General features: G+C 48.6%; 2 protein-coding genes across 2 annotated transcripts; both read left to right on the top strand.

The window, feature by feature from the left end:
* The first annotated feature begins 429 nt into the window (after positions 1-429).
* Positions 430-3,415, top strand: LOC127308842 (F-box/FBD/LRR-repeat protein At1g13570). The gene is made up of 5 exons (XM_051339743.2): positions 430-592; positions 998-1,113; positions 1,379-2,224; positions 2,351-2,503; positions 2,656-3,415. Exons 1-5 carry the CDS (start codon positions 484-486, stop codon positions 3,049-3,051), a joined length of 1,620 nt encoding a protein of 539 aa, XP_051195703.1. The 5' UTR covers positions 430-483; the 3' UTR covers positions 3,052-3,415.
* A 4,275-nt stretch (positions 3,416-7,690) lies between these two features.
* Positions 7,691-10,519, top strand: LOC139829919 (glycerol-3-phosphate 2-O-acyltransferase 6-like). The gene is made up of 2 exons (XM_051339745.2): positions 7,691-7,959; positions 9,540-10,519. Exons 1-2 carry the CDS (start codon positions 7,741-7,743, stop codon positions 10,422-10,424), a joined length of 1,104 nt encoding a protein of 367 aa, XP_051195705.2. The 5' UTR covers positions 7,691-7,740; the 3' UTR covers positions 10,425-10,519.
* Positions 10,520-15,280: the final 4,761 nt, after the last annotated feature.

Below are 15,280 nucleotides of genomic sequence, written 5' to 3'. Positions count from 1 at the left end.
TGCCGCGTGCGACGCGTCCGCGGCGAGCTGACCGGCGGCAGCCTTTAGTGCGCGCGGAAGACGATGCGTGCGCGGAAGACGACGACATTAACTCGCCGCGTGGCCGGCGAATGCAGACCGGCGGCAGGCTTTTACAGCGCGCGGAAGACGATGCGATGAGGACGACGATCGGTTTCTCTCGCCGACAAGTTGGGGCCACCAGACGCGCGGGAAGTTTCCTCGCCGTTTCGCGCGCTTTCGTTTCGTCCGGAGTCCCCGAGCGCTCCCCGGGGGGCCGGGGGGGGGGGGGGGCGGGGGTTCGCCGGATGGTTTTTGGCCCAAATCCGGACGAAAACGAGAATCAGAGGGCGCGGCGGGCGACTTCGCCGTCCGGATGGAAAAAACGCTCGCCGGGGGCCTGTTCGGGGGGACGAGTGGAGATGCTCTAACTGAACCTGCGGACAACTGTGGTTGATTCCCCGCTTCGCTTAGCTCGCCGCCGCCATGTCCTCCCCTCCCCGACGTCGGCACAAGAGAGCGTGCGTGGAGGAGATCCATGGCGCCGAGGGCAGGACACAGCAGCGGCTGCCGGAACTCGACGCTCCTTCTGTAGGTACTTATCCTTCTCCGAATCCCAGGTCCTTGGTCCACCAAATCTCCGCATCAATCTTACGGCGTTAGCCCTCGGTGAGCTCGTCCAAACCAGTCTTTAGCTCCTAGCGGCAGACCAAGAGGTCCTCCACCGTCGATTCATTAATCATTAGCACCTGAGCATCTTAACTGCACCGAGGTTGCGATAAATTGCAGGAAATTGGCTGTGAAAAAAAGGTCAATCTTCTACTACGCAAGCAGTAGTAGATTATGCAAGGAACTAAGATTGCCAGATTGGAAATCTCAATGCAGCTTGAAAATTCAGAGAAATCACTGCAATTACACGCTCCTACTCTAGTGTTCACATGCAGAGTTTTTAAAGTGGCATGATGGAACCATATTAACCAGCCCAAATGCACTGCTGCAGACAAGGGATTGAGGGTTTCGTCGGCTGAAACAAAGGCGCAAACCTGTGAAGATGATGATATTTGCCAAGGTGCCCCGAATGCGAGACAGTACCTTGAGCTTGACAAACTTCCTGAGGTATAGATTGCGAATAACTCCCAAGGTTATTTAACTGCTTGTTGACACATGATGTATTTGGGTGTAACACTAGGATGCCCACTTTTTTATTACTCTTGATCAACAATTAACGTAAACTTCATCCAGTATGCTTTTCCAAATGGAGGTCTTGATGCAACGCACATGTGCCAATTAGCATTATATACATTTTGTTTTTTATCTCAAGTGAAGTCGCTGTTGGTTCTAGCTACAGTAACTATTGAACTTGTCAACCATGCTTCTGCAGGATATGTTACATCATATACATTCCCTCCTCCCACTGCAAGATGCTGCCCGTGCTGCCTGCGTGTCACGCGGATTTCTTCGCTCATGGAGATGCTATTCAAACCTCATACTCAACTGGCAAACACTTCGGTCGACCGACGATAAATTCGAGGGACGTGAAACACGTTACATCAATAAAATTGACAAAATTCTTAATAATTATTCTGAAAATGGGATGAAGGTGAAGAAACTTAGAATTGATCTTCTATGGTGTATAAGTTCGATTGCCTCCTATCTAGACCGGTGGCTTCAGATTGCTATCAAATCTAGGATCAATGAACTAAGTTTGTCGCTTCCTACTTCCATGAAGGAAAAGTACTGCTTCCCATATTCAGTTTTATTTGATGAGACAAATACTAGTCCGATTGAGTCCATTTATCTCTTCGACTGCATTTTTCATCCCATAGAAACACTAGGTTGCTTTAAAAGGTTGAAAAGTTTAGATCTTGTTTATGTTCACATTACTGAGGACGGATTACAGCAGTTGCTCTCAAAATCTTCCGGCTTGGAAAGGTTGCAAATATGCAGTGCGATAATTTGCTTGAAGATACCTTTTACACTGCAGAAGCTAAAGTTCCTCATGGTTACAAGGTGGTACGAGATGCAGGCGATAGAGATTAGTGCTCCAAATCTCTCTACTTTTCACTATATTGGGTCCCCAGTCGAGATTAGTATCAGATATCCTTCCCAACTTAAGGATGTGTACTTGGCATCTTTCGTTCCATCAAGAATTCTCTCTTATGGTCGAGCCAACCTTCCATTTATCGCTCGCCATGTCGAGAGGCTTACCCTGATATCCTGTGGTGAGGTATGTTTTGTTTTTTACATTTTAATCGGATTATATTTATATAGGTAATTAGGTATCAGTAGACTAGTATTTAGTTGTTATACTGAAAAGCACCATACATAATTAGTCTTTGAACTTGTTCTTCAGAATGTCAACACTCCAATGCTTCCTGACAAGCTCCTCCACCTCAAGAGCTTAGGGATTAGACTTTACAGATCAAGAGACTCCCCTATCTATGATATATTTTCCGTGGTTTCTTTTCTTGATGCTTCTCCAGCCTTGGAATCTTTCATCTTGCATGTAAGTAACTATTCATTTCTTCTAGTGCTATACTATCAGTTGGAAAAACATTCGGGCATATCTTGTAAACGATTGTGGCCTTATTTATCCTTCTAAATCATTTGTTATCAAAGAACAATAATATTAGTGGTGATCAGACACTCCGTTTGCAGGTAGAGAGAGATTATATAATAAACGATTGTGTTACTGGGGACGATTTATACGCAAGTGGGGAGTCGGCATACCAGCATGATCGCCTCAAACGGGTGAAAATCATGGGCTTCCATTCAGCGAAGAGCCTGATTAAGCTTGTGATCCACATCCTCGGGAGTGCTCCTTCGCTCGAGTCTCTCACGCTGGACACAACTGGTGGTCGGAAGCCTGGTGATGCTGGCAAATGCACCGCCTCAGGAGAGAGTCACAAATGCTGTTGTATGAGTGAGAGAGATGTCGAATATGCTGATAGAGCTGTGGAGGCTGCCGGCAGGTACATCTTTGGGAGAGTTCCCTCAGCTGTTCAATTTGAGGTGCTGGAGCCCTGCAGGCGATGCTATGCTGGCAACCGGTAGATGGATGCTGGCGGGCTTTGTCTGGTCCAACTGGCTCATCTAGTTATTTGCATGTCCATAAAATAAACCGCCAAGTGCCCATCTAGTCTATCTATAGTTAAATTAAAGGAAGAAGTTTGTTGCAGCCTCATCTACTTTCTTGGCAAATATTGATTCTGCAACAACTGCTGAAGCTTATGCTATGAGGGAGGGACTCAAACTTGCTAGTGAGATGGGCTGTAATAATATTGTGATGGAGTCAGATTCTTTGGAAACTGTCTGAGGCCTGTACTGGGGAGAATACATGGCGGAATACATCATCAGCTATATATGCTGACTGCGACGACTATGCTATAAATATTGGAAATGTCCACTATCGTTTTTACCATAGAGAAGCAAATGAAGTTGCTCATGAGTTAGCTAGAGAGTGTTTTTTTAAACAAAGTAAACTGTAACTGGGTTGATGAACCCCCTAGTTTTATTCTAGCTAAACTCATTGATGATGTAACGGTGATTTGATTGAAAGGTGGCAAGTTTCTTACGCACTCTTTTCCTTACCAGGGTTCCTAAGGGTGTGTTTGGTAGGTCGGGCCACCTCAACATGTTTTTCCCACCTCATACATGCTGACCTTAGATGTGATGGGTTGGGATTTTGTGCCTTGTTTGGTAGTCTGTATCCGGAAAGAGATGCTCAGCTGAGATGTTGTTTGGTGTGTGGATGAGTGGAGATAGTGCTGAGTAGAGATGTTTACACAAAAGTCCCTATATAGAAAAAGAAAAAAACAATCAGGTCCTTGGTTCATCCAACCACTGCATCAAGGAAGATGCTCCGGCCGTAGCAGCGTCCTAGCCGGCGTGGCTATCCTGGCGGTGTGTGGGGACGGCGCTTCCTGGCGGACGACGGGCGCGTAGGTGGCGGCCGTAGCGGCGCTTCCGGGCGGACATCGGGGCGCGTCGGTGGCGGGCGTGGCTGTCCTGGCGGCCGTGGCGCGTCGATCCTTGTTGACGGCCATGGCGGCGCGAGGAGGCTGCGCTGGTTTGCTGCAGTGGCGGCGCGAGGAGTCGACGCTGGTGGCTGCCATGGCGGAGCCAGGAGGCGGTGCCGGGTGGTCTCGTATAGGCGCGATGCGCGCGGTCGGTAGAGTACGGTTCCCGATCTCGTGCCTGTGACGCTCCAGGCGGAGGAGGCCGCCGGAGCATCCAGGTGTGGAGGAGAAGGAGGCAGCGGTGGCGCTCCAGGCGGAGGAGGTCGTCTGCGCGTAGCGGGAGGAGGACCCCATGGTCGGGCGAGGAGCTCGGGCGGAGGATCTCGGGCTGGTGCGTATCTGGAGGAAGGAGGATTGGGGGGAAATGAGAGTAGCGGGTGGGGGTATGGGGGTGGCGCGGGGGGCAGCTACAGTGCTTTGCGGGGCGACCTCAGCCTGGGCGACCTGTGAAGCTCGATTCGAGCTTCCCAAGCCGGCCTGGCTGAGAGCACTTTTCTGTGCGAGGCCAGCAGTGCCGAGAAGGACCGAGCCGGTCTACCAATCAGCAAATTGGGTGTTTAGCTGAGCTGAGATGAGATTTTCTGAACTCCCCCGGGCTACCAAACACACCCTAAGGGGGCTGGAAGGTTTTTAATGAGGCGGCTTGCTGACCTAATATAGTGATATTATTTCAAAAAAAAAGGAAGAAGTTCTTTTGACTCTCAAGTTTTTGGTTTGGCTCATTTGACCCTCAACTATGAATCATATAGCTGACCCTGCAAAATTTGAAAAAACAATGCACATAACAGTCCATCGTTGATAAGATAACCAGTTTGATTACATGGTTACGTCGTAAATGGTTATGCGTGGCAACATTTAATTTATGTGTTTTGCTGAAGTTAACGAATCCTTGAAATCATAATCTCCAAGCTGCGGTAGAAGCACGCCCTCTCAGGCCTGGATCGACCGCTCCAGCCGGTATGAAAAGCTCTGTCGGATTGTTCGTCTGCTTTTCTAGTGTTTATCCCTTGGTTGCATGGTCTGAATCTGTGTGGCTTCCATTTTATTCCCTCCATTCGTTTTGATGTGGTTATAGAAGCACTACAAGACCTCGGCAAGGGTAACTTTTGCACAGTATAGTGCTGGCTCTATTGATGTGTGATCAATTTAACGCTGATATAGTTTCACATCATGTTGTTGCCACCTAACCATTCATATGGATCACTGTGGTGACATAAACATTCTGGACCTGATACAGACTGAGGGATTGAAAACAGACAGCACAGAGCGCCACTGATCTGAATAACAGGCCTGCGCAGAGAAGAGACGGGAAGGAGCAGACGTAGTGATTCAGTGCTCCTCTATGATTCGCACTTCCGCAGCATCCGAAATCTGATACCATACCAATATACGATGCTGTCCGAAAACCTGCAAGCTTCGCCAGGAACGAGAGCAAATCCAGCTGGAAAGGCGGGATGATCTCCTCGTCCCCGCCAACTGCGCCACCACCACCACCACACCCCCTCACCCAGCCCGTCCAATTCTCTTGTCTTCTTTGCACTGCTCCCTCGACGACGCTCATGTATTCCTTCGACAGAACAGGACCGGCGGCCTCCGCAGCGGCCGCGGCTACAGCTACCCTGGCCGGGGCTGGTGCCGCTACTACGAGCCCACCCTCCGGGATCTCGCGCAAAGCTACAACGAGAACAAGATGGTCTGCCGAAAGTACGTACCCCGCGCGCGCCCCTATAGCATACATGCTCGATTTCGCTCTCTCACATACTCTAGTACCTGACTTGTCGAACTCCGCCATTGATTGATTCGTACTTAGGTGCTACGCACGCCTTCCTCCGAGGTCCACCAACTGCCGCAAGAGGAAGTGCCGCAGCAGCGACGTAAGTTTCTCTCTTCAAATTGCAAGTTTTCATTGCTCCATTCTGCTGTGATCTGATCAAATTTCTATCTTTTTTCAGCTAAGGAGGAAGAAAACGTTCCGATGATGGTGAAGCGGTGTCACAAATGGCCACCAAATTAATTTCTCTAGTCGTCTAGTTCATGTCAGCTTGGCCGTTGAATATGCATGTCCCACAGTTGTTTGTCTGCTACAACCAGAGCTAGTGCCAGTTACTTAGCACAAAATCATTTTCTCCTTCCTTGGCCTAGGATGGCCCCCAAACATTTTTGTTTTGATCCAGCTACGAGAAAGGAGGGGCATTTGGTGGCGCCTCCAAGAAGGAACACGGCGTCGAAGACGTTGTCATCACACGCAAAGGCCAAGGACTTGCCCGGCTTTCGCCGACAACCCACCCACAACCCGCAGCCGGCCATCTCCGTGAGATCGCGGAGGGGAACAGAACCGACACCGCCGACAACACCGCAGCAGGTATTGCCAGCCCAAAGGGGACGCGGTGACCAAGACCCTGAGTCACCGACGTCAAGCTCATCACCGACACGAGCCGTACCCCGCCAGACCGAAACAGCAGCCAGAGCATGTACGACCCCATCCATGCCTCTAGCCGCCGCCGTCCGCAACAAAGCACATAGCCCCACCAAGAAAGTGGTGAGCCGGCAGTGAGAGACGGGTGCTACCTAAGCCACCCCCAGGTCGCCTGCTGATACGTCTCCAACGTATCGATAATTTCTTATGTTACATGCTACTTTATTGATGATATCCACATGTTTTATACATACTTTATGTCATATTTATGCATTTTCCGGCACTAACCTATTAACAAGATGCGGAAGAGCCAGTTGCTGTTTTCTGCTGTTTTTGGTTTCAGAAATCCTAGTAAGGAAATATTCTCGGAATTGGACGAAATCAAACCTCACACTCAACTGGAAAACACTTGGGTCGACCGACGATAAATTCGAGGGACGTGAAACACGGTACATCAATAAAATTGACAAAATTCTTAATAATTATTCTGAAAATGGGATGAAGGTGAAGAAACTTAGAATTGATCCTCTATGGTGTATAAGTTCGATTGCCTCCTATCTAGACCGGTGGCTTCAGATTGCTATCAAATCTGGGATCAATGAACTAAGTTTGCCGCTTCCTACTTGGTCGCGGATGAATGTGAGCGGAATGGCAAGAAGCTTGCTTGAATTGTGGAACTGTATATATGGATATTCAGAGTCGGACTGTCTACTGCTTCCCATATTATTTCACAAAGCATTTCTGGTCGATCCATGGTCCGGCCTGCCTGGAAAGAATAAACCCCAAACTCATATATCCAAACACACAGATCTGCAGCTGGCGGCCCCCCGTAGATTTCTTTTTCCACGCAAGAAGCAAAAACAACAACAAGAAAAACATATCGCTGGGCATTACCTGGATCCATCGCCGGTAGATCCAACAGCTCCCTCGGAGACGGCCGGCCAGCATGCGATCCCATCCACGAACAGAAACGGAGATGCTGCTTCCTCGCTCACCACTCCGTCGCCTCGCCAAGCATCGTCATCTCCTCTCCTCTCCTCTCCTCGACAAGTAAAAGTCAAAGTCTAAGTCACACACGCTTCCCGCACGCGGTCTTCCGCGATGGCCTTATACTTATAGGGGAGATAGGCTGGTTTGAAAATATTTGGGGCAACGCTAAAAGCGGGAAAAAAAGATGAGATTTCGCTTTGGGTCTCTCCTATGTTCGTTCGTTTCAATCTTTCACAGCAGGGATGGTTTAAACCACACGGATTGTTCAGAGGGTGCGGCGCCGGGAGGCGGGTCGTGGTCACCGCGTCGCCCGCGGTGATGGTTGGCCCGTTCGTGAGGGAGTTCTTGGGAGCGGAGGTGGCTGGCACGGAGCTGCGGACGTTCGCCGGCGGGAGGCGGTTCACCGGGGTGATCGAGAGCGTGCTCGTTGGGGAGCGGAAGAGGGAGGTCGTGGAGAGGATGTTCGCCGGCGGCGACATGCCGGACGTCGGCCTCGGTGACTGCGAGAGCGACCACGACTTCATGGCCATCTGCAAGGTACAGTAAATTCTTCTTCGATTCAGTTTTTTCAGTGGAATTTCTTCGACCAGTTTCTGTGAATTTCTGCCGATAATTCCATGACTGCTACTACCAATTATATTGTGGTAGCTGGAGTTGCACGAATTTTGTGTGGTTCCTATCCTAGCTATTTCAGAGCACCTTTCCTCTCTCTGGTCACGATCGAACAAGAAGGTTCCCTCTAGTTTGTTCCTGTCTGGATTCAGGTTCATATGTAACCCCATGTACTAACTACTAGATTATTATTACTTGGCCTAATTTCTTCCAATTTGATACCAATCAAATCAGATATTCCTCAGTGCTGTTTGCATGCCGTCTTGTACATTGGGTTTGCTTTTCTTAGAGTGAGATAGTTTCTTAAATCTCGGTCACCCGCAAAAAAACGCAATTGCACTCTTTTGCTAGCAAAGTGTAACCGGATGGAGTTAAACTTTTCTCCGAACTGTAGGTGCAATTTTCTCACCTGACTGGTAGTTAAGAAAATCTCATCCGAGATATACTTAAACCTTTTATTTTCTTGAGACGGACACTTTAGTGTTTATCTTTCGTTAAATACGCACGTTTACTTCAGATTAATTATGTAGACCGAGTAGGATCAATCATTTGGCAGTACTATTTCTTCTAATTTGGCAGTACAAATCAAATCATATCTTCCTCACTGTTGTTGCCCTGTTGTTTTGGACAATGACAGTTAACTTTTCTTCTTTTTTGAGATGGTTCCTTCTAGTTTATTCCTGCCTGTAAAAGTTTTCAGCTGACAGTGGATTCAGGTTTAGATGTACCCATGTACTAGCTACTAAGTGAATCTACAAATTATTTACCTGGCCTATTTTTCCTCACTGCTGTTGCTATTCCAATTGGCTGGTTCATGTCGAAACTCTGAGTGATCCATGACTTTCAATGACTATGTAACTGAGGTTCTCTAATAATAATTTTAATAAAGGCTGTATGTATCAATTGATGCAGAGGTTGGGGATATCCCCTTTTCGAAAAAATGTCGTTTTGGACATATATATGCTCTTTGTCGGGAAAAAAAATGTCGTTTTAGACATTGACAGTTTGCTTTTTTTTGTTTTCTTGAGATATATATTTTATTGATGAACTTTCGTTAAGTATGCACTGTTTGCTTAAGCTACACTATTATCAGTTGATTGTTCTTTCATATGTGTTGGTGCCAAGATTATTTACAGCTACCATTGGCTAGGAAGGAGGAACAAGGTTCCTTCTAGTTTTTACCTGCCTCTAAAAGTTTTCAGCTGACAGTGGATTCAGGTTTAGATGTACCCATGTACTAGCTACTAACTGAATTTGCAATACTGACTTGGCCTAATTTCTTCCAATGTAGTGCCATTCAAATCATATCTTTCTCACTGCTGTTGCATGTAGTTTTGGACATTGATAGTTTACTTTTCTTTTCTTTTTTTGAGACGGAAATTTTACTGTGGAATGGTCGTAAGTACGTACTCCAGTCATCTTTGCTTCAGATTAACATAATTTACTCATCTTGGCACCAAGATTACCGATTCCTTATTTTAATATTTCCCGCGCTATGTTTGCAGGAAGCTTACATGGTGCCCACCAACAAGCGCGCGCCACGCGCCACCCCCGACGACCTGCTCTCCCGCGTCATCTTCCATGATGGCCGCCTTGTCCGTCGGCCGGACCCGAAGCACGCGCTCTTCGCCCTCGCTTACCTCCCGGTCGGCTTCGCCCTCGCCCTCCTCCGCATATTGATCAGTCACCACGTTCCGCGGAGCCTCGTTCGCCACGCCTACCGCCTGACCGGTATCCGCCTCACTGTCCGTGGCACGCCACCGCCGCCACCAAGCCGTGGAAAGCCGGGATCCCTCCTCGTCTGCAACCACCGCACCGCCGTCGACCCCATCTTCGTCTCCATCGCACTGGGGCGGCAGGTGACGTGTGTGACCTACAGCGTGAGTCGGCTGTCGACGGCCACCTCGCCGGTCCCGATGGTGGCGCTGATGGGGGACCGCAAGGTTGACAAGGCACGCATCACGACACTACTGGAATCCGGGCGCGACGTGGTGGTGTGTCCGGAGGGGACAACGTGCCGGGAGCCATGCCTGCTGCGGTTCTCGGCGCTGTTCGCGGAGCTGACGGACCGGGTCGTGCCGGTGGCCATGGAGGCGGTGCAGAGCACGTACTACGGGTCGACGGCGAGGGGGTGGACGTCCATGGACCCGTGCTTCTTCTACATGAACCCGCGGCCCGGGTACCGGGTGACGTTCCTGCCGGCGCTGCGGGCCGAAGAGACGTGCGGCGGCGGCGCGAGGAGCGTCGTCGAGGTGGCCAGCCACGTGCAGGCGGTGATCGCCAAGGAGCTCGGGTACAAGTGCACGGGGTTTACCATGAAGGACAAGTACATGAAGCTCGCCGGCAGCGTCGCGGATGAGTGTGACCCGAATGGCAAGAAGCTTGCCTGAATTGTGGAATTGTATATATAGACCATGCATGATATTCAGTCAGACTGTCTAGTGCTTCCCATATAGTTTTTTGCAAAACATTTTTTCTCTCTCCATTTAAGCTCATAGCGGACACTTGGTGCACATGGCCACTAGATCTCTTTTTACAAAAAAAGAAAACCATATTTCCAGGTTTTCAAAAAATCCTTAAAATAAATCACGATGTGGCCAGTAAATTATTATCTCACAAAAGTGTAAACTATCGACTGCGAGTAATGTGTATTTTAGATTACACAAAAATAACAATATTATGGATCTGAGTACATTGATTTTAAACCTCCAAAATATTCAGAATTTGATATTTTTATGTAGCTCAAAATACGAAAACATTTCAAATTGATATTTTGCAAGAATGTGGGATACATTATTAGCTATTTTTAGAATTTTGCTTAAACACTACAAATATAATTTCTGATTTTCTAATACAGACGGAGAAGTTGACCAAAGGAAGAGGCCTCCCTGGCTATCTCTAGCACTATCATGTTGGAGATTTGTGCAAAAATCCTTAGTCAAAGGCTTAAATGCTTTTGTAATTAAGACCCCCACGTAACTCATAATTGCTTCACAGTCTAACCCCTTGAGGGGATAACCCTAGCCCCGTAACCCCATCAACCCTAATCCCCACCTCCTCCCGCGCCCACGTGGCTGCCTCGTCGCCTCATTTTCCCCTCCTCCTTAGACATTGGCGTCGGTAGGGGAGGTGTCACTCCTTCAGGTCCTATCGCTGCACCACATTTGACTCCAACATCGTCTCCATCACGATGGGCGGCCCCTGACGTGGGTGTGACCTATAGCGTGAGTCGGATGTCTATGGTCATCTCATGATCCCGATGGTGGTCCTGACGAGGGACCCTCCGTGGGGTCAACACGGAGCGCATCGTGGTGTTGCTAGAGTCTAGGTGTGGCATGGTGATGTGCCGGAGGGGACAACTTGCCGGAAGCCATGTCTGTTGCGGTTTTTGGCGTGGAAGAGTATTTTGCATGGCTGGGATCTGTTAAAAGAAGGCTTGGTGTGGCGTGTTGGGGATGGGAAAAAGATCGATGTCTGGGCTGATAACTGGATCCCAAGGGCTGGCCGGATGAAGCCACTAGGACATAAGCCTGGTATGGAGATAAGTAAGGTAGAGGAGGTTTTGCTTGATGGGGGCCAGGGGTGGAATGAAAGCAGACTGCGTGAGGTTTTCTTTGATGGTGATGTTGACGATATTCTGAAGATTCTTGTGGGTAGAGCTGGAACATAAGACTATTTAGCTTGGAATTACACCAAAAATGGGATATTCAGTGTACGGTCAGCATATCATCTTAAGATGCACCTCAACTCGGCAAGAACTGGATCAGCTAGTTCGTCGTCCAGTCTAGAGGATCACAGGGGTTGGTTGGCCCTGTGGGCGGCAAATGTCCCTGGGAAGGCGAAGATCCATGTCTGGAGGCTGATCCAGAACGGTTTGGCTGTTGGTGACGAGTTGCAGAGAAGAAGGATCAAGAGCGGGGTGCGTTGTATCGTATGTGATCGGGAGGAGACTTTGATGCACCGTTTCTGGGAGTGTGCTCACTCGGCGGAGACGTGGGAGCTTGCACGCAGGCAGTCGGGTCTCCGTCTAAGCCGGCCGAGAGGATACATTCGATGCCACCGTGACTTGCAGGGCTGGCTGCTCCATTGGTTCGGATCTTTGAAAGAAGATGAGATTAACGTGTGTGTAATGATTCTTTACCAGATGTGGTTGGCGAGAAATGAGGCGAGGGAGGAGGTGCGGATTGCCGCCCCACATGCGATCGTACAGAAATCGTTCTTCCTGATCGAGGAGTGGCAAGGGATTAGGCCGGCGGGCAAGTCGGATTCGGTACAGGTAACGGAGCACTGGCTCCCTCCTGCTAGCGGCTGGACAAAGCTCAATGCTGATGGTGCGTTCTCGGTGAAGGACGGGACGGGTGGGTGTGGCGTGGTTATGCGTAATCACGATGGTGTGTTCCTGGAGGGAGCCAGCCATTTTTTCCACCTTGCCGCTGACCCGGAAAGATCTGAGCTCATGGCATGTAAGCAAGCGCTGGCGATGGCAAGGATCGAAGATTGTGTTGGAAACTGATTGCCTTGGTGCTGTGGCAAAGATCAGAAGCAACGACGTAGACAGGTCTATCCATGGACCATTAGTCGAGGAAATAAAGTCGATGCTGAAGGACTTCGCCGATCACTCTATTAGGCATGTGCGACGGACTGGGAACAAAGTTTCGCATTGTTTAGCTAGATTTGGCTGCGAGAATAAGTGTAGTGAAGTGTGGGAGGGCGTTCCTCCAGACTTTCTTGTAACTGTGTTAGCACCTAAGTGTGCCGTTTAATATATCGTAGCAGGTTTATCTCAAAAAAAAAACACAGGTGCTAAATTTAGCGAAAGGCTAATGATTTGAATTTCGCTTATTACGACACCTCCATTTAAGTTATATTAGAAAGTGACTCATGGAGAAACTCCATGTTGGTGGATTTCTGGAGTAAATTGATTTTTACATCATTTGATAATTGCGAATCTTGTCTAAAATAAAGATTAAAAAGATGCCTTTTATAGGCCAAAACAAACAGGCGACTATCTTATTCACTGGTAGAAAAACAGGCTTCCGGTGAGCCCCATAAGTCGCGAAGCTGTAGGAACCGCGACTAATAGGACCTTTAGTCCCGGTTCGGGAGGCGAACCGCGACCAAAGGCCTGGGCCCAGGGCGCTCGGTGGCCAGCCGGTGCACGTGGGGGGTTTTAGTCGCGGTTGGCCAAGGCCTTTAGTCGCGGTTGGCCAGGCCAACCGGGACTAAAGCCCCCCCCCCCTATATATACCCATCCAGCAGCCAACACTTAGCCATTTGGAGCCATTCTCTTCACAAACTTCACAAGTGGGTGTAAGGTTTGCTTTTGGTTCCTCTTATGCACATAAGGTGTTTGATGAAATGCCCCAAGAGCATGAAACAAACATGATATGAAGTGTTGGAGCCACACTTGAGCTTTCTCATTTATTTTTTCCTCCTCGATCGTGGTTAGCAACTTGAACCTTTGATGTGTCGTTGATAAAATATGCATGTGTGTGTAGTTCATTGTTTAATTTATATTGTTTGTAGCTAGTTAGTTTAACAAATGCATGATGGTTAATTATATATTTTATATTATAATAATGCAGATGAATCGACAATGGATGTACGGTAACCGACTCTCCGGCGAGTTCAGTACGGGTTTGAAAGATTTCCTCGTAGTGGCTAATGCGAACAAGCAGGGGGGTTTTGTTATCTGTCCATGTGTTAACTGTAAGAATCAGAAGGGTTACTCTTCCTCAAGAGATGTTCACATGCACCTGCTTCGGCACGGTTTCATGCCAAGCTATAATTGTTGGACCAAGCATGGAGAAAGAGGGGTTATAATGGAAGAAGATGAAGAAGGGGATGATTTCATCGATGAAAGCTATCTTGCTCATTTCGGTGATACTTTCATGGAGGATGCTGAAGGTGAAGGGGAAGGTGAGGGGGAAGGTGAAGAAGAGGCACGTGATGATCCCGTTGATGATCTTGGTCGGACCATTGCTGATGCACGGAGACGCTGCGAAACTGAAAAAGAGAGGGAGAATTTGGATCGCATGTTAGAGGATCACAGAAGGCGCTGTACCGGGATGCGATGATGGTCTGAAAAAGCTGGGCTGCACACTGGATTTGCTGAAATGGAAGGCACAGGCAGGTGTAGCTGACTCGGCATTTGAAAACTTGCTGAAAATGTTGAAGAATATGTTTCCAAAGAATAACGAGTTGCCCGCCAGTACGTACGAAGCAAAGAAGGTTGTCCTGCCCTCTAGGTTTAGAGGTTCGAAGATACATGCATGCATCAACGATCGCATCCTCTACCGCGGTGAATACGAGAATTTGAATGAATGCCCGGTATGCACCGCATTGCGTTATAAGATCAGAGGCGATGACCCCGGTGACGATGTTGAGGGCCGAGAAACCCAGTGAAGAGGGTTCCCGCCAAGGTGATGTGGTATGCTCCTATAATACCACGGTTGAAACGTCTGTTCAGGAACAAAGAGCATGCCAAGTTGTTGCGATGGCACAAAGAGGACCGTAAGTCGGACGGGGAGTTGAGACACCCCGCAGATGGAACGCAATGGAGAAAGATCGACAGAGAGTTCAAAGATTTTGCAGCTGACGCAAGGAACATAAGATTTGGTCTAAGTACGGATGGCATGAATCCTTTTGGCGAGCAGAGCTCCAGCCATAGTACCTGGCCCGTGACTCTATGCATCTACAACCTTCCTCCTTGGTTGTGCATGAAGCGAAAGTTCATTATGATGCCAGTGCTCATCCAAGGTCCGAAGCAACCCGGCAACGACATCGATGTGTACCTAAGGCCATTAGTTGATGAACTTTTACAGCTGTGGGGCAGACCTGGTGTCCGTGTGTGGGATGAGCACAAAGAAGAGGAATTTGACCTACGAGCGTTGCTTTTCGTAACCATCAACGATTGGCCTGCTCTTAGTAACCTTTCGGGACTATCAAATAAGGGATACAATCCATGCACGCACTGCTTACATGAGACTGAAAGTGTACATTTGCCAAATTGTAAGAAGAACGTGTACCTTGGGCATCGTCGATTTCTTCCGAAAGGTCATCCAGTAAGAAAGAAAGGCAAGCATTACAACGGCAAGGCAGATCACCGGCCGAAGCTGCATGGAACACACTGGTCTTGAGGTATTTGATATGGTCAAGGATTTGAAAGTCATCTTTGGAAAGGGTCCTGGCGGACAATCGGTTCCGAAGGAGGTGACGGGCATGTAGCCATGTGGAAGAAGAAATC

Source organism: Lolium perenne, chromosome 6 (genome assembly GCF_019359855.2).
Source record: "Lolium perenne isolate Kyuss_39 chromosome 6, Kyuss_2.0, whole genome shotgun sequence".
NCBI classification, from domain to species: domain Eukaryota; kingdom Viridiplantae; phylum Streptophyta; class Magnoliopsida; order Poales; family Poaceae; genus Lolium; species Lolium perenne.
Note: the sequence above shows the minus strand (reverse complement) of the source record. Positions and strands in the feature narration are given on the sequence as shown.